Source organism: Photinus pyralis, unplaced genomic scaffold (genome assembly GCF_008802855.1).
Source record: "Photinus pyralis isolate 1611_PpyrPB1 unplaced genomic scaffold, Ppyr1.3 Ppyr1.4_LG6, whole genome shotgun sequence".
Classification (NCBI taxonomy): domain Eukaryota; kingdom Metazoa; phylum Arthropoda; class Insecta; order Coleoptera; family Lampyridae; genus Photinus; species Photinus pyralis.
The window spans coordinates 29,251,274-29,270,959 of NW_022170663.1; the positions used below are offsets into that span (position 1 = coordinate 29,251,274).

Below are 19,686 nucleotides of genomic sequence, written 5' to 3' on the forward strand. Positions count from 1 at the left end.
CCAATTTAACAACAGAAAGTCGCTATTAACATTCATACCCGTCATTTTAAGTTTTAATTTGGATCCATCGAAACAAAAAAAAAACATTGTTACATTAAACTGTTTGTCATATCTTGTATAATGACAATGATGATTTTTTTTTTAGTGCACTTTCCCTTTTTGAAAAATTGAGGGTTATCAACTTTTCGTTGGGTTGATAACTTTCTGACCGGAATTTTAATCGGTATACAAAAAATCTCCATCTTCCATAATACGAATGTCGCCCATGCAATCTAAATCGATTTGGAGCACCTTACGTACATAGTGTGTACATTATTCAGTACCAGATTGGAAAAGTTACTGTCTTTAATATTACATGTAATCCTTAAAGTACAAAATGTTATTAACTTATGGTTTCTCTTGTTCTTGTGGGGATCGAAAGTGTGGAGAATTAACCTGAGTGTGATGGGAACGTCATCACTCATCATATAATAAATAAAACATAACAACATTCATTGTTAAGCATCTAATGATTTATTTGCAGGTCAAGGTAAATGTATGGTAAATGCCATAACACCTAATTCGTGTAGTAGATGTCATAAAATATATAGAAGAAAGCAGGAATTAATGCGCCACATGAGGTACGAGTGCGGGAAAGAACCCAAATTTAAATGCTCTGAGCCCGACTGTAACTATAAAGGTAAAAGGAAGGAGCATTTAAAAAATCATATGCTCAAAAGACATAAGAGTATGTATCTCGGCTTGTAATATTTATATGCTAAATATTAAATTGTTTTCATATTTAATAAATAAAATGTTTTGTGGGTACTATGTAGGTAATAGTTTATTAATTCTGGTTGACTCGCAAAAAGAATGCAAATCTTCAAATTGTCTGCATACATAACACACTCGTAATTGTCGTTTACAAAGTAAAATAAAAATTCAGTTTAACGATAAACCTGTTACCCTAGTATTTGGCAGTTTGTTAGTCATAATCAATAACATTTCATCAAGAATTTTGGACCGAAATTGAATGTTTTCCGTCTTTCCGATCTTCGTACTTTCAGAGACAAAACCATGTTTCTTGGATGAAATATCAAGAGATTCGACACACCTCAGATTTTAGTAAATGTAGTTTGTCAAATAAATACACCACTTGTAGTTCGATAATCACAGTTAATTTTTTGTAATAATAACGTTTCCTATTTCTTATGATAACAACATTTTGTGTTTGTAGATATAAAATACAAGGGAGAATATTTGGGCAAGGATGGCTATCCATGTGAGAGATGTGGGAAAATTTATAAACATCGAGGCAACATGCGTAGACACATGGCATACGAATGCGGAAAGGAGCCACAGTTTCTTTGTATTCATTGTGAGAGAACATTTCACCAATTGTCTAATTTAAAAAGACACTTTGAGACACAACATAAGCATGCTGTTAAGCGAGGTTTTACAGGAGGGTTGGATTATCGGTACATTTAATTTTGAATTACACGTCTGTTCGACACAAGCACATTTTCTAGTCACATTTCTAGTCACTGTAAATTGTATGAAAATGGCATGATTAGTACAAATTTTGCGTCTGACTTTATTACCTCATACATATTGTAGTAGTGTTTTCATATACCTATGTTATGCAGTAATTAGAAAAATTATGTTTCTCCATATTTAAATTTGCATTTTTTGGTGTTTTATTCATATACTGTAGAAAACAGCTAATCGATGCAATTGTCTTGAAAACTATTCTTGTTTTTTTAACGCAGAAAGCAAATTGCCACACTTTATCACATCAATATTCTATGTATGCCAGCCTGCATTGTTTTTGTATCATTATAGCATTGGAGAAGTAAGAGAAATAATTACTTCACATGTAATTCGTTTTTAGAATACCCTACCCCCTCCCCCGGTGGTCAGGAACATACAACGTCTTAATGTAGTTCTTGTAATCAGTGCAATATTAGTGAATAAATCATCATCTATCCAAAATACTGATCACCATATACATGACCATGTAATTGAGTTATTAAGAAGATTGAATTAACTTCCTAATTTTTTATGGAGATATTTTTTTGAAATTTAAACCAAAGGCTCTTCTAGTAAATAATGGCCCGTATGCATAAAAGTAAGCAAATGCTTATACTTGCAAAATTCAAAGTAAATACTCGTTACTGCCCCTTCATACTGGTCTGTTTAGCATATGGTTTAGCAGCGCTGCACTGCGTTCTGTCTTTCTGCTTAGATGCGCTGCTAAGTCGCCCAGTGCGAAGGAGCACTTACGAGTATTTACTTTGAATTTTGCAAGTATAAGCATTTGCTTACTTTTATTCATATACGGGAATATCTCACATTTGAAACATCGGGTGTGCGCATGCGCAGACTGTCCAGTGTTTCTTATTTATAAGAATCTTTATGCCGTAACTTATTTTCGTTTGTACAAATAAATAGTCCGTTACATGACCTTTCGGGAAATACTGATCAATTTATGGAAAATGTGCGCTAAAATTAAGGCGAAAACCTTTTTTCATTTTTTAATTTGTGTATGAATACAAAATCAGTTGCTGTCGAGTCACCTTTGGAATTTTTGTTTACATGGGAAGTCGTATAATAAACTTTTGATCGTCCGTTATACGTATGTATAGAAATCTAGTCCCACCGTCGAATATTATATAAGGGTTACTTTCTGGTTCATATCGAGATAGCCTTATGTTTAATTATTTTATAATTACTGGAGTACAATACCCTATTTTGTTCTATGGTATCATAGTATAACTCTGAACTTAATTGACCTGCTTCCAAGTACTTATCGGTTTTATTGGGAATCTTATTACCCGCTCAGGTGATTGGTTTTTGTAATTCCTTCTTACGCTATAATGAAATTAACTTCTGTTGTGGGAGTTACAAAAATGTTAAAAAATGTATATACTTGGTGGTTACTACCGGCCATGCCTATCTATTTTAAAGATTATGTTATGAAAGATCGTCATTAATCGAACTCTTTTTAGGATATAAGAAAATGTCAGTCGGGTTGTTTACCTGCAATCGTTGCTTAAAGACGTACAAATATAAACAAAGTCTGGTTAGACATCATAAATACGAATGCCATTCGGAAAGACATTTTAAGTGTAACACGTGCTCCAAGATGTTCAGACACAATTGGTATTTAAGACTACATGTGAAGAAACACCATTTTTAAGTACCTATATTATTTGATTAGCGTAATTGATAGTAGTCCTCTTGTATAGTTAATAAGTAATTTATAGAACAATAAATAGTGTTTTTTTGAGAATAAAATTAAATTAGTACCAAAATAATGGCTTTCGCGTGCTAAGATTCTACTTTGCCTTAGGTGTAACCCAAGATCAAATCTGTTTAGACATCGATGGTCGTTTTAAATGTGGAAGGTGCTATGCGACGTATAAACACAAAAAACACCTTGTCTGCCATCAGAAGTACGAATGCGGTGTAGAACCGCAATTCCAATGTGAAACTTGTGGTCGAAAGTTTAAAAGAAAAACCACACTTCGTGCACATATGCTTAATCATTATGCTAAATCAATGAAACTGTACAAACCATAATAGATTAGATGTTTTCCCTATCTATCTAGTTTCAATAAATAATACTTTTTTATACGTACATCAAATGTTCCATTTCGCTGATCATATTCAAACAGCGAAATATTGTTTCGTTGCTATGGGAATTTCCAGCTTCGACTTGCCAACAAAAACTCACTTCTCATCCTTGGTAAATAAGACACTATTGTCTATAGACTGTATGGTAGGTATACGTGTATAAAAAATTGTTTTTCATTACTAGTCTAAAACAACATGATTATTAATAATTTTTTTTTGTAAAGCGGGATTACACAGCAGCCGGTTGAATATCATTAATGATGGCTTCAATATTGATCAGTAAGTAATAATAAAAGCTGTCACTTTCAGAGAAGTTTAAACACAACATTTGAACACTCCCTATGTGTGAAAGCGTTGAGTGAAAAATTATGCCTTATTCAATGGTGAAAGTTAAAGTGTCCGTCATGTTTATCGAGTTTCCGCTAACCATGAACCACCCCACCAAATCCTTTAAATTTTAATAAGCCTTTTCTAACATGCCGAAATTTTATGTTTGTCTGGAGCCGATTTTGTGATTTCCGATACGAATTGGGTCTCAAAACTATACTCGCATAATTTTTGCAAAAATGTCAATGACAGAACAAAATTGGTAGGTAGATACTGTCTGCTTTTTGCTTGTTACCGTACCCATTTCAATTGAGTTGGATAATTTTTATATTTTTTATACCTAAACAAAAAATCATGTCGTTTCCTGTAAAGTTTTAACTTCTAGGATTTCAAGTGCTAATAGTGAAAAAATAGTATACTATTATATTAGCCATAGAAAACATTATAATAAACGTTTTTTCGAAAGATATTTCTTCCTATAATTATAATAGTATATTAATTATTACCTTTACACATTACGTCCTTGGGTATTATTATTGGTACGCTCAATCAATAAGACTACACTTCTCTATCTTGGCATATAATATTCAGAAATGGATAATTATATAACAGTAAATAAACGTTAACAAAGTATAATGATCTATTACTTATCCTACTTATTAATTTATCCCAAAGTTCGAAAAATAGTGTGTTGGAAATGATGGTACTGTTTGCGCCTCTATAATTAAGATAGTTTTACTTACTGCAACCTAAATGGCCATGATGGTGACATCATATGAAAGGTTGTTTGCTATATCATTAACTTGACAATGACATTTTGCACCCGGACAATTCGTGTAAATATTTGAACTCGGATGATTCACCACATATGGCACCACGTAGGGAATATATGTAGGTATACCTATATCTTTGAAAAGGAAGCTTTTTTTAAATACAAGTTATTTGTCTTAAAAGCGAATTCTCCGAATACTAATTATGCGCGTCCGAAATTATTCGAACTCGAAATGTTCAGGGAGCCAAATACCCTGGAAGCGAATTGTCCGAGGGCATATTGTTCGCGCGCGTTAACCCATGTGCAGTGTAGCTTTATCATACCATTTTCTTTTTAGGACAACAACGGTTTAATTGTACTTCCTGTGGGAGATCCTACAATTGCTATCCCAGTCTAAAAACACATCTAAGATTCTATTGTGGCAAGATACCGCAATTTACTTGCAATGTTTGTGGCAAATCTTTTCATTTTAGATATACATTAAATAGACATATGAAAGTACATTTTAAGGAGAACTGATTCAAGAACTATATTTTTAACATGTATTGTACAGTACTTACACAGCATTTATAAATAAAGGCTAGTTTTGCAAACGATATTATTCTTAATCACTATTTTTAAATATTTTTTCACTTTTCTATCACTTGTAAACACGAGGGGTGCCGACCGACACGGGACGAATTTAGCTCACGCGCAATATATAAAATAAACAAGCTGCCGGATTTGGAACTTTTCAAAGCACCAATTTCAAAATGTTTATTTCTGCAGAAGGAAATTTTTCACTTTATTTTTTGTCGGTCAGCTGAAAGGGGTCTTATGCTGGTGAACACAAAAAAAGTTGGAGCCTTAGTTATTATTTGATATAGATGTAAATGTAAAACAGCATGATAAATAGTGTTATTGTAGCTTTGGTCTTAAAAATGATTCTAATGCAATTCATCGGTACGTATTTTATGTCAGGTAACCGTTGTGGTGTTCACACCTATCGAATGAGAAGTGTTTCTTTGATTTATCCTAATTGTGTTGGTCAATTAAAAACATATATATTTTTAGGTACACGTCGCTTGTTGAATAAAGGGAAGTATACATGTAGACAGTGTTTGAAAACGTATAAGACGAAGAAGTATTTGCTGAGACATGTTCGCCATCGTTGCGGTGTAGCTAACCAATTCAGATGCAACATTTGTTTTAAATGGTATAGGGAAAGGTGGTACTTAAAAATTCATCAAGCGAAATCTCATTCTAATGTAGTATTACTAGACAACTAGAGCACTAATTTCTAATAGATGGTAGTGTAATTGCCTTTTAAACATTCTTATTACGTGTTAAATGTAGATTGCTACTGTAGTTCCTTTTCATTATTTTATGCTAATTTATTTTGTGGGCTTACTACTTAAAGGCTACAATAAATTAAAAAAAAAAACTACATAGCCTTCAGATGTAAAATTAAACTTTGATGTAATCGTATACATGTTCACATTATAACTTGTGAAGTTTGGAATAAAGACTGTGCTGTAATCGTAAGTACATTGCACTTAATAGAAGTACATAGGTACTGCATGTCCCTCTTGTAGATTATGTCACCCGTTCCTACATAATGCGATGGTAATAGTATATTACGAGGGTGAATTAAATATAAACGAGACTAAATGGCCCTGCGCGCGTAAAATCAATAACGAAATTAAGAGGCATAAATAAGATTTACCTGATAGATGGCGCGTGATTACAAAAATCTTGTGTCCGTGATGAATAAAGAAAGGCACTACGAATGTGGCAACACCGCGGAGAGTCTACTAATAATAGCGTAGCGCGCTTCTCGGCACAAATCGTTTTGTTTAAATAAACGTGTGTTGCTTGGTGGCGGAAATTGCAACATCATGAGAAATTACGTTAAAAATAGTAAAAATGTACAAAATCGACATAAGACCCTGAGAGCAAAACGAAAAAGCCGCAGAAAAGTTAGATTACTTGCAAATGTAATGTTGTAGGTACAAAACATTGTTTTGTGTTACTACAGGACATATTTTGCAGTGTTTCCAAAAAAAAGCAAAACAGAAGCAGAATTTTCCATACATTCCAAGCCTAAACATTTATTTTTTCGTTGGGTACTAGAGCACCTATCCGGTGAATACACGTTTTTCTTGCTTTTGTTTCAAAAATTAAGCAATGAGCTATCATTTTTGTTGCAAATAGCTACTTTAAAAGTCGAACTTAGCCTAACCTTTTTATTTTGTTTTGACATAGACATAGAGGTGTATTTCCTCTATGGTTTTGATCACTCAAATGTCAAAGCGCAGCAGTGTTGCCATAGTGTAAAAAGCGCATGCTACTACGCCGCGCGTATTCTGAAGCAACGAGTTCTGGAATACAATTTGTGTGACAGAGATGAATATACGCTGGTAGATGTAAGATTACACTGTAATGAGAATTGGGGTAACACCTTCGATGGAGACGTAAGGGGACTGTTTGTTTACGCATGAAAATGTCACGTGGTCTCCAATCCTCTTAAGGACAGAGACCCCTATTCTTGAACCGCTCGAGAAAAATCGGTGAGTATGTGACTTTCTCATCGGAGACTCGCTCGCTCACCAAATTTCGTATTCTTCACACCAAATTAAAACCGCCCGTTTGGATTTGTCAAAGTGTGATTCAATGCGCTTGCGTTTGCCATTTAAAGCAATCAATTCAAATTTAAAAGTAAATTATGTCTCGCACTTCAGAAGAGCAAAAACTCATACTACTATCTGCATTTAAACAAAAATAAAACCTTCGTGACCGGGAAAACATCCACTAATTTTACGAATAAAGATATACAGGAGAAGTGGCAGGCAGGTACGGCGACTTTGAATATATAGCACTGGAGATTGGAAAAATTGGCGTAAAGTGTCAAGAATAGACGAGATTATGAAAATCTACTCACTCACACGGAAGTCACACGTTCAAGAATAGGACCCAGAGTGTGAGTGAGTGAGTGAGTGACTCAGGTTTCATCAGTGGTGGCAATATGATCTCCCTCCTTCTGAAATTCAACTAGGAGTCGCTCACATACCTACAGGCGATTCAGTTTTTGCTTAAGAAGTTGTCGAACGCGACGAATGTTATTGCCTGTGATGCTGGTGTGTGGTCGACGATCGTAACTCTCGTTCTTGACGCGCTCACGGCCTTCTGCGAATTGTTTGTGCCATGCCATGCAAACACTCGAGCTTTTGGAAGCGTCTCTTCCTTAAAATGTTTCATATATCCTCGGTTGGGTTGGCGCCTTCCTGAGCGAGAAACAATAATAATGCGCTGCGTAACAGAGACGCGCACTTCTTCTTCAGGCATCGTGATAACTGGCACACAAATGAACGGACAATGCCGAGCAATTGCTTTCTCCACTCCTGATATCGCCGCCCAACACCTCTAGAGTGCGGGACTTTAAAGTTTGAATCAGGATCAATAAGTCTCTTATATTTGATTCACCCTCGTGTATACCAAGGTAGAGAAGTCTAGTATTATTGCTTCAATGCCAAGATTACCTAATTAACTTCTTTACCTTGGTATATATGTATATTATTCTTTTCACTACTAGTACCGTAGTGTATTCTATTCTTACACTATACGCTAGTACTTGAAGCCCTCAGAAAATGAACGGTTTGAATTTTTTTTGTTTATTTCAAATTTCACTCAAGTGCGTGGAAGTAAAAGTCAAGTAGGCAGTATTTTGCTCTGTCATTGACATATTTTCAAATAAATTTGGTTGGAATCTTTTCAATATGTGACAGTTATAACTCATATAAGTATGTAATTTCTCTGGAAATAGAGGAAGTTGCAATGATTGATGTTAGAGAACTTGTCTAAACGTTTATTGTGCGAAATTTCAGGTTTTGATCACTACAAGTGACAGTGTGACAGTTCTAATTATTGACTACTGATTAATAATGATTTCATTATTAACCACTTTCAAAAGCTGACGTGAAAGTGAAAAAAAGGTTAATAATCATGTCATCATAAGCTAGTGGTGTATAAAGAATTTTTTATCAGTTTGGTTGCCGGGTATCTAAGCATTGAGTTTATACCTGCAAAATGTATTGTTTCTTACGTTTTTTAAACTCGACTACTATTACAATTACTTGTTACTATTTATGTCGTGTACCTTCCATTCATTTATTTTGTTTTCAGATACTAGAGTTTTCTGCCCAAATTGTGAAAAACAGTATAAAAACATATCAAGCTTGAAATCTCACTTGCGACAGGATTGCGGAAAAGATAAGGACTTTGTGTGTTCTTTGTGTGCCTATCAATGTAGACGAAAATATGTTCTCGAACAGCATTTAAAGTTGAAGCATTATAATCTTTAGGTGTAAAACGCACACACTTCTTGTAAATTGAAAGAAATAAAATCGAGTATAATTTTTAGTTTTTTAAAGATATTTTTAATAAATCAGATAACTTTCTACACCGCAAATTGATATTCAAACAGAATCGAATATATGCTTGCCCATTGGGAAGTGTAATAAACAGCATAATATTCTGGTGCAATCCTAACAAATTAATTTTTAGTATAAAAAAGACGTTTGAACAACGGCGTTAGTTTTGTTGTGATGGGGAGTCAAATTTAAACTCGCTTTCACATTCCTTTAGGTGGAGCGGCCAACCCTTAAAATATAGATGTCTGATAAAATTTAATACAGTACATTCTTTCCGAAATGATTGCTAAATCCCACGAGTTTGTTAGTTAGGTAGTTAGTGGTGTTTTGAATTATTAAGGATCCTCAGATCCTTTATAGTTTTGTGTTGTCGTCCGTCCGTGTGCGCTATAACTCTTTTTAAAAGTGGCCGATTGTGTTGAAATTTGGTGTACGGGTACTTTACTTTTACGGGACATTAAGGACGGACGCTATTGATTTTCGGGAAGCTGGTTCAACAGGAACAAAAGTTATAGAACTTCAAGTCAATAGCGAACAGGAAAAACTGTGGGTTCAATATAATACAAATCAACGTATTTCATTCCCTAGGTCATGTATCCAGTTCGAACTTTCGCTAGATTATTCCCTATGACTCTTGGATGTGCAACAATTCAATGTAACCAAAACATGAATTTGATCTATTTTTGGCGACCAGGTGGCTTTTGATCACAACATGTCAAAATCGTTATTCTTGCACTGAGATCGTTAGGAAAAAGACCAAGAACATTACCTTAATGACCAACACATGAATTTGATGCATGTTTGGTGATCACATGGATTTTGATCAAAACACGTCAAAATCGTTATTCATACACCAAGATCATTGGGAACAAGATTAAGAGCATTTTCTCAATGTCCAAGACTTTGATGCATTTTTGTTACCTATAAAGTGTATTTTGTAAGATTAAATTAAATTGGCGTTAAGAGTAACACATTCGATATTTAATAATAATAATATGGTCTTTATTGCATCTTTGTGTATTCACATTAATCAAAGCATTGATTTTAGGGCAAAGTTCAGCCTAGGGCTGTTCTACCACTTAACCCTAGATTCGGCCAGTTTTACAATGAACTAGTAAAGCTTCATAAGGACCAATTTACATACAAATTAATATAACATACGACGGAAATTAACGAACAACAGCGGCACAACCAACGTAACTTAATTGTAACTTTCAGTAGATGTGAGGTATTCAAGGAGGAAACTTTTAGATTTGGTTTTACTGTAGTGCATAATCTCATAAGAGAATTGATTAAAAATGTGTACGGCAACATGGGAGAATGAACGTTTACGCAATGTTGGAGGAGTTAATCTGTTGTGTTTGACCTGCAACTATTTACGTCGACCTGTGGAACTGTTTGTTTTGAACCCTGAAACCTGAAACATCTCCCTCGTACTCGTCATACTTAACGCAGCTTCCTATTTCGTGGCGATTTCTAATAACTCGTCCACCATTTTGGCTGTCGGATCCTCTTTACACATCCGGTCTAGCAGCTTCCCCTTACACATTGCTGTTACAAACTTGTCCTTCATTACCGCCTCAAAATTGCAATTTATGGCAATCTGCATACCACGCTGATACTGGCTCATTAAAATTTTGTTACGCGTTGTAAAAATTAATTCTCTCATTGAAGGTTGAAACTTTCTTAGTATACCTTGCAAATTTCCTCATAGGTTTTAACGTGTGGAAGATGGGGATCGCATATATCACGTAGAACTGTATAAACCGTTGGGCTTAATGTAGTAATTGGTACGGCTACTTTCTTATTATCTGCTATCGAGTTTGCTACGAAAAATTGCTCTAGCCTCTCGTTGTAGAAGTTAAAGTCGTCCGTATCCTGGAATTCCGGCATATTGCCTAACAAAGCCATTGTAATGAGTATAATCTTCCTCTCCCTTAATTCAAAATATTGCTAGCGTCAACTCCTCGAAGTGTACTTCAAATGTGACAAAACATGCCAATACAAAAACGTCGACGGATCTACTAAAATCACAACCATCAATAATTGCAGAAATGTCTTTTACCAATCTTCATCGTCGCCAATTTATGTTATGTCCGTAAATAAATTAATAATAAAAATTTCCGTACTCTTTTACATTGTACCAATGCTACAAACTCACGGAACGGACAAAACATTTGAAACTTCGACGTGGCATACGAAATAGCGCCACCGACGGATATATACCTAAATTATTTTTGTTTAAAATACCAGTTTCGTAACGCATTGTGAAATAACTATTTATTAATTTAAACTTATTTTCAGGTCTTAACTTTAAAATTGAGAGACAGTTCTGTTGTGAATGTGGAAAAACTTATAAACACAAGAAGACATTGATTAGACACCAACGGTACGAATGTCATAAACAAAGATTGTTTAGCTGTTCTTTTTGTAGTTACATGGCGTTTCAGAAAGGTCATTTAAAAAATCATATTTGGAAGATTCACCGTTCTAGCTACACGTAATTATCCAGTGTACAAAGAGAACATTATAGTCAGTTATTTAATGGTAGCATCCGTTATTGCCATAAAAATGTACTCCTAGAGGTATAGTCAGTGTTAAAGTTTTGTTACTAGAAACTTTGTTGATTAATAATTACAAATGTAATTACTAATTATTAAGGATATGTATCATATAACAATTATTAATCACTAAAGTACTTAATTTTGTATTATACATGCTGTACCTATATACTATTATAATGTTTGCTATTTATCCTTTTGAAACAATACACTTCCACGACGACGATTATTTTTGGGTGTGTTATGTATAGCGTTTTGTAAGAAATACAATTTTCTAAAATTTAAGTTTTAGGCCATCTGGTTAATATAACTACAAACAAGCAAAAATTTCAATGTCATCAGTGCTATAGAGGTTACACATACAAGAAAAATCTATGGGCTCACTTAAAGTATGAGTGTGGTAAAGAACCTCGATTTTCATGCCCAATTATAAATTGTTGTTACAAATCGAAGACGAAAGGAAACTTGAAACAACACTATTTTAATAAGCATAAAAAATTTTTAGAGAAGTGAGATCTTTTGTGCAATACATTATAAGTGTAAAGTAAAGTATCAGCTAATAACCGCAATATAACGTTGTACTACTAAGGCACCAACTTAATATGTATTTTCTTTAACCATCATCATGGAATAAACGAAAATATGAAACAAGTATGTAGCACTTATTTGTAACTACACATATATATATATATATATATATATATATATATATATATATTCTTTAAAATATTGTATATTATAGTAATTATATACGTAAGTATGCCGCATCAATATAGAAAGCCATCAGGCTAATGCGCAATAAATTTTGCTTCTTACATAGAACACTGGAACTTTAGCAATGCAGCACGATTTATTAATCTTGTCCCCAAACATTCGCAACGTTAAGGAACACATTTTTGAAGGATTTGTATGGGCGGACTGGCCCGGGGGGGGCAGGTGGCGATTACCACCTGGCCTGTAGGTCATAATGACCCTTTGGAAATTTATAAGTATGTGCTCTATTAGACAGCATTAATGCGTTGGCGACGCGCCTCGTTTGGATTTTGTTATTGAACCAATCCATAATAAATTGTTTTCTAGCTCGTCTAGAAAATTGGATAAGTAGGTATTTACGAGTCTACTGCTACGTCTACGTGGTGGTACTCGGAACCCGGATGTTTATGATATTTTATTTATTTATTTATCATGCCTCTCTTGTTCTGGGTCCTCAACATGCTTGCGCCTAATTACAGAGTGAATTTTAGTAAGTAACGACTCGGCATTGCACGAAAATGGGTTTTATCATAATTGATTGTTAATAATTTATACTAAAAATTATCAATAAGTTTATAAAATATGTTTTACGCAGTTTTCAATTCCAAGAAGAGTGATTGTACAACACAACTGTATCATCAGCAAAACGAAATATTTTACCACTAGTATGAAGTTCAGGTTAAAAAGGATTGGTCCCAATACAGTTCCTTGAGGAACCTCATATTGCACTACATCTGTATTACTGTATTACTGTTTGCAAGATAAGACTGTATGAGATTAAATGGGACACTGTATAAGTGTATACAGCATAAACAAAACATGCTTCATTTAACTTTTTGGTCCATAGGTTAATTAATTTTCCAGTTTCACGCGAAAAGTACATTAAAAAATTGCACACCATTAAAGAAATTGCTGTTTACAATGGTTTTTCCGAAGAATTAATTATGAACGTAAGAAACATAGATTAAGAAAGCAGATTTAAAATGTACCAACGTGAGGAAATTGTATTAACAATAATAGTTTATTGACCAACAGAACGCATCCATTTACAGGTCAACTTAAATATATATAGAACATACAAAGCATTGTGCATTAATAACAAAAGAAAATTGAGAGATAAAAAAAAAGAAAAGTGAAATTTCAAAAAAAAAAAAGTTAATAACTGCCCCTGAATACATTTAAAGAAAAACAAATTATTAAAAAAAAATCATATTAAGTAATCGTATGGTGAAGTATGAGTAATACATTTAAATCTGTTACACAAGAAACCGTAGTTGGAATTGTGCCTTGTAACAGTCGTAGGCTTTGCTCGATGAACCATAGCTATAAACCGCAATATTGTCTTATTTCTGGGACAGTTATTCGCAAGAATAGGAATGGTAGGCGTGTAAGTTATCTATAAAATCTTCCAAATAGAAATAATAAAATGGTAACTAGTGAAATAATTGGACTCCAGATCTTTTGATAAGCTATCTACAAAATTTTAATGTAGTGTGTGATTGTAGGTCAAACATCAACTTATCGTCAAGATGCGGATGGAAGGTTTCATTGTATGAAATGTAGCTCAACGTATAAACACAAGCATCATCTCACCAGTCATTTAAAATATGAGTGTGGTATTGCTCCAAAATTTACGTGCGACGTATGTGGTCACAAATTCAAGATACTCAGATTTCTTAAACATCATCTCATAGTGAAGCACGGTATTAAGTAAAAATAATGAAGATGGATTTTGATTACATTTAAATTTTCAGGGATGTATTATTTTGTACAAGATTAAAAATTGTCTATTTACTGACTAGTTCACTTGTTGTAGACATAAAACATAAGTCACGAGTATAACATAATAAACGATGTCAAATTGACATAATTATGCACTTGGTCGTTGTTTATGAATGCTATACTGGATTATTAGGTGGGGTGGGGGGCGGGGGGAAGGTTATGATCCTTTATTTAATACAGTTATTTTATTTACCTAATATATGATTTATGGGTATTTAATTTACACAGTCATTTTAGGTCACACTTTATCGTATGTTCGAGATGGTCAAGGAAGATATAGTTGTACGAAATGCACCTCTTCGTATAAACATAAAAAACACCTTAACAGCCATGTCAAGTACGAGTGTGGTATTGAACCTAAATATAGTTGCCACATATGCAGTCATAAGTTTAAGGTACTTAGGTATCTTAAACATCATCTAATCATCAAGCATCGCATTAAGTAAATTGACACACAGGAATTATTTATTATATTTTTAACGTGCTTTGTGTGTTTTGCTAGTGACACGTAATTCAAATTATTTAATAGTCTATTATATTATAAATCTGTTGTAAATATCCTTGTAATAAATTTACATGAAAAAGATATCATTTCATTATTAATATTATTGAGTTGACGATTGAAGTGAGCAGACGTCTGTCGTAAAGTACGGGTTTTAAAAGTGGTTCAAAATCTAACGTTATTATAATACAAGATTACGCTATGGGTTTACAATTTTCCATTGTGCTAATACTCAGTTGAACGAAATTTTGTTTAATAAACTCCATTTTGGAGTGAATATAAAAAGTTTCATTATCTTAAAACTACAGCGTTCCTTTATTTTTCTACATCGTCACCAAACAGATTCCGATAATTATCATACAGACTTGACAGTTTTTGAAAGACCCTCTGCCGCCTCTGCGTATAAATCTGCCGCATGTAGCCAACCTAATTTGAATATGTGAATGTGAAATTTATGATTTATGATTTTGGAAAGGGCTCTTTTCAGATTGATTACAACTTATAATCAGTATAGGTATAGTTGGAGAATCTCCTCGTCTTCTTTCTTCAAGACTAAGTGATTCTTTCGGTACTTTTTGTTTGAAATCGTGTCCTCACTATTTAACACAATGTCTATATAAGTTACTCATGCAATATGACTTGATTTAGCGCACCCTGTTCTGTTCCCCTGTAAGCGTAATATACAGCATAATTATAACAGTTCGGCTTTCCTACATTTTAGCTTGCTGATTAAAAAAAGTTGATTGTGGACAAAGTACCAGTACAGATGACTCAGCTCTGTTCGCATGCCCTCTCCCCGGATCTCCCGATCTAACGCCTTGTGATTTATTCCTTTGATGGTATGTTAAGGACCATGTTTATGTACCCGACTTCCAAGAATACTTGAACTTGGGAGACGCACCAGTACTGCTGTGCTAACAATTTACTGTTTAGAGAATCTAACTAATTCTTTTTCAGCGCTTGATTTTCAATGTGCTCCTCTTGTATCCGAAAAGGAGGCGGTGTGTGATCGTTGCAAAAAAGTATATAAAAACACGCAATCTCTCGGTGCACACCAAAGATTAGATTGTGGGAAGGGTCGATTAATCGAGTGTTCGACTTGTACATACAGATGCAAAAGAAGATATGATTTAAAGAGACACTGTTTAACCAAGCATAATGAGATACTGAAGTAATTAGAGCAAATTTATAATGCAAGCTGAAAAAGAAAATACGATACCTTTAGTAATAATATCTAATTACAAATTGACCATGATTGTAATAATTTACAACAGAATTATATTATTTTGAAGAAAATACAAACTATTGTTCGTTTTTCGACATACATTTCTTGTTTTTGTTATGTAGCACATTCAATTTTTTTAATATCTAATTTGGTCTCTTTTTAGACTCTTCTTTCGGATCTAACTTCGAAGATCTAAAAAACAGCAAGCCTACCTGCCCTCGTTGTGGAAAACTCTACAAAAATGCGCGAAGTTTGAGTGCTCATTTACATTTGGATTGTGGAAAAGAAAGGTTGTTTTCTTGCGCAATTTGTTCGTATAAATTCAAACGAAAGTACGATTTGAAAACCCATATCTTATATAAACATAATCTGCCACAGTGACATGCATATTAGTACATTAAATTATTTTTAATTTATGTGTAGTTAACAGTATAATAAAATGACATAGGTACCTTAACATATTATATGCTTTTCACATCTGGTGGATAATCCTACATAGTGCGTTTATTTGCATTTTTTTTTGTTAATACAGTTCAAACCTGTAGTATCTGCAATACATTTGCCATTTATATCTCTGTTTAGACGATCAAATTTCTAGGGGCAATTTAAATGTATTTTTACAAGACAGAGCGCTTATTCTGTATTTTTATATCTATATTATGCTATTAGATTAAATGTTAGGTGGAATTGTTTTGAAACATGCTGAAGTTTGCGTATAGAAATGTTGGCATAAAATGTCCTGCCGAATTTTTACATGAAAACTTTACAAATGCGCACTATTCTTACTGCATAATATTGTAAACCATCTTCAGAATACTTGATAATCGCTTTTTGTAATGTATTGCTACATACAGGTTGTAAAAACGGTTTACACACCATAGGGTTTTCAATGATAATTTTTTTATAGTGAAATATTTTTCCCCCTAATTATTTTACAGCAAAGTTATAATTAAATTTTTTGTAGATTGTAAAATTTTGCGTCTATTCATGTGCCCCTTTGTTATCTTTTGTTGTGGGACATCGGAGAAGTTTCGGAAATTATATAATATAATTATAATTATTGAAACAAAAATTATATTTTTACGCAAATACTAAATTTATTTATTTTTTTCCGGTTTCCCGAATTGAAAAATAATACATGAGGACATGAGCAGACGCAGAATTTTTCAAGTTACAAGAAATCTATATTTACAACTTTGTTCTCAATGAATTAGGGGAGCAAATATTTCGATATAAAGGGATTAGCATTGAAACCACTATGGTGCGTAAACCGGTTCTTACACTCTGTATAATTTACATGTAAAGTACGTGTAATAATATGGCCTTGGACGAAGAAGACCACAGTGAAGCATAATTAGTCCGCATAATATATTTTGGAAAATAATAAATTAAGACAGCAACAACATTAATCTATAGTATGAAAGCATTTCCAGCAATATATTACATACGCTATCAAGCTTATTATAATTTGAAAATATGAACCGGTAACGAATTTATTTCATTGCATCTTCTGTTTTAGATTCTTTATATTACATTGATGCCAGCGGCCGGTTTCTTTGTTGTAAATGCGGTTCTTCATATAAGCGAAAGGCTACTGCCTTGGCGCATGCAAGGAAAGAATGTGGCGATTATCCAAAGTTTGAATGTAACGTTTGCCATCGAACTTTTAGGAAAAAAGGAAGTCTGTACACTCACGTTAAATACCAATGTGGAGGTGATCCTCAGTTTTCCTGTTTTATGGCGGGTTGTCAATACAAAGCTAAAACAAAAGGGTGTCTAAAACGACACTTATTATTGAAACATGCTGCTAGATTGTCAAATTAAATTGAATCGTTTATGTGCTTTTTTTACTCAAAGCGTACTGTTTCCCCCTAATTTGCAGTTTTTTTAATAAAATGGTCAGATAAGTAAATATGTTGTAAAATTTGTGTGTTAACATTGTGAAAGCATATTCCATAGTTTAAATCAATTAAAAATACGCATACGACGATTGCTATTGTGATTTCCATGCACCTTGGAAATGATATGTGACATGTAATTACATAACATTTCTAAATTCCAATTGTTTCAGATAATTTGTTTCCCAAAAGTCGAGAACCACGTCTTCGTAATATCGTAATGGCCAACGAAGAAGGGAGATACGCTTGTGTGAAATGTGGCACATCTTATAAAAATAAATCACATTTATCCCGCCACTTTCATCACGAATGTGGGGTATCCTTTAGTTTTCAATGTAACATATGTCAAAGAGGTTTTAAACGTCGAGAATATCTTAAAAAACATCTTGAAACCCACACAAATTCATGCGACAATATATTTGTTTTGTAATTTTTATTGTAAAAATAAATGCATAAACCTAGAAACATTTTCATTTTTTTTTAATAGGTGAGTATGAATTCGTTTTTGCATATAATGCAATCTTAAAATGAGATTAGAAACATACTGTATAAGTGGTACGTGCTGAACAATGTTGTTGTAGTTGTCAGTGTTACATGTAATGTAACAAGTAATGTTTTGATATGAATAATTGTTACAGAAATGGCATCCACTTCCATTCCTATTACAAGTGTGTTAGAATGGAAATAATATTGTTTCTCCCCTGTCCTTACTTATAGTTATGCAACAATTATGCTTAATACATTCTTTTTAGGTGACCAATACGTATGGGACGCGTACTCCTCGCAAAAGCGGTTGTATGAATGTGGAGCTTGTAATCGAAAGTATAATCGAAAAGACACGCTTTCACGTCACGTTAAATCAGAATGCGGACAAGAACGGAAGTATCAGTGCAAACATTGCCTGTTCAAATTTAAAAGAAAGGAACATTTAAAACGCCACCAGCGAAAAATTGAAATTAATGGAATGATCATTGAAACTTGCCCAAGTGTCTTTAAACATGCTGTACTAACTCATGCTAATATTCAGTAGGGTCTGAATCGAAATAAATGTCTTGTGTGTTATTTTCGGTTTTTCACCCCCGCCTCCCACTTGCTTTTGAACGTTAATTTAAAGCGTAAATATTTTTTCTATTCGTAATCAATGGACTATTGACTACGTGTCAAATCACCGCAGCTTTTATCTATTGACAGATTTACGTTAGTTAATAATTTCATGGCAAAAACAAAAGTTGCACAATTTTTAAAACCAATTTTGCTTATAAGGTTAAGGTACTGTTGGAAATTTACACATAGTTTCAATCCTTTTTTAGAATCTACAAATCCATCTGAGTCTAAGGATTTTACATGCAACCAGTGTTTAAAGAAATATAAAAACCTGGCATCACTAACGGCTCACAAGAACTTGGATTGTGGAAAAGAACGAAATTTTAAATGCACTATGTGTCCATATAAGGCAAAAAGAAAATTTACAATTAAATCTCATATGGTTTTTATGCATGGTGCTTTATAGGTGGATCCATACAAGTTTGCTTGTTTTAAGAATCTAACAGACAAACATATATCAAATAACGGATAACTGACACTGTGAGAAAGTACATATGTTAAGTACGATACAATTTTACAGAAATTGGTACGTATAAAAAGATTTATGGCCAAACATGGAAGAAATCTTTTTCATATGTAAGTAGACTATTATGTAAATATGTAAAATTATAAATGCTAAACATTTTTGTACGCTTCATAAACCAATAAAATAAGCAACAGTAACAATCCTTTTTTAATGCAATTTTGTTTTCAAAATGTTGGTACTATTTTTAACAATTAGAATAAGTAGTACTATTT

General features: G+C 33.4%; 2 protein-coding genes across 6 annotated transcripts in view; both read left to right on the plus strand.

The window, feature by feature from the left end:
• The window catches only part of LOC116173573 (longitudinals lacking protein, isoforms A/B/D/L), a 291,506-nt gene that overhangs the window by 240,857 nt on the left and 30,963 nt on the right, over window positions 1-19,686 (plus strand). Inside the window, exon 5 of one of the 5 annotated variants that reach the window (XM_031491115.1) lies at window positions 18,597-18,906. The exons of 1 other annotated variant lie outside the window; for it this stretch is intronic. In XM_031491115.1, the coding sequence (XP_031346975.1) occupies window positions 18,597-18,874 (278 nt within the window). In that variant the 3' untranslated portion in view covers window positions 18,875-18,906. Of the gene's footprint in view, window positions 1-2,987; window positions 3,194-5,767; window positions 6,239-18,017; window positions 18,301-18,596; window positions 18,907-19,686 lie in introns of those variants that run through there. 3 more of the 5 variants (XM_031491120.1, XM_031491134.1, XM_031491154.1) reach the window with 3 other exon arrangements.
• LOC116173569 overlaps window positions 1-19,686 on the plus strand; it is a 222,877-nt gene that overhangs the window by 128,457 nt on the left and 74,734 nt on the right. The window lies entirely within an intron of this gene.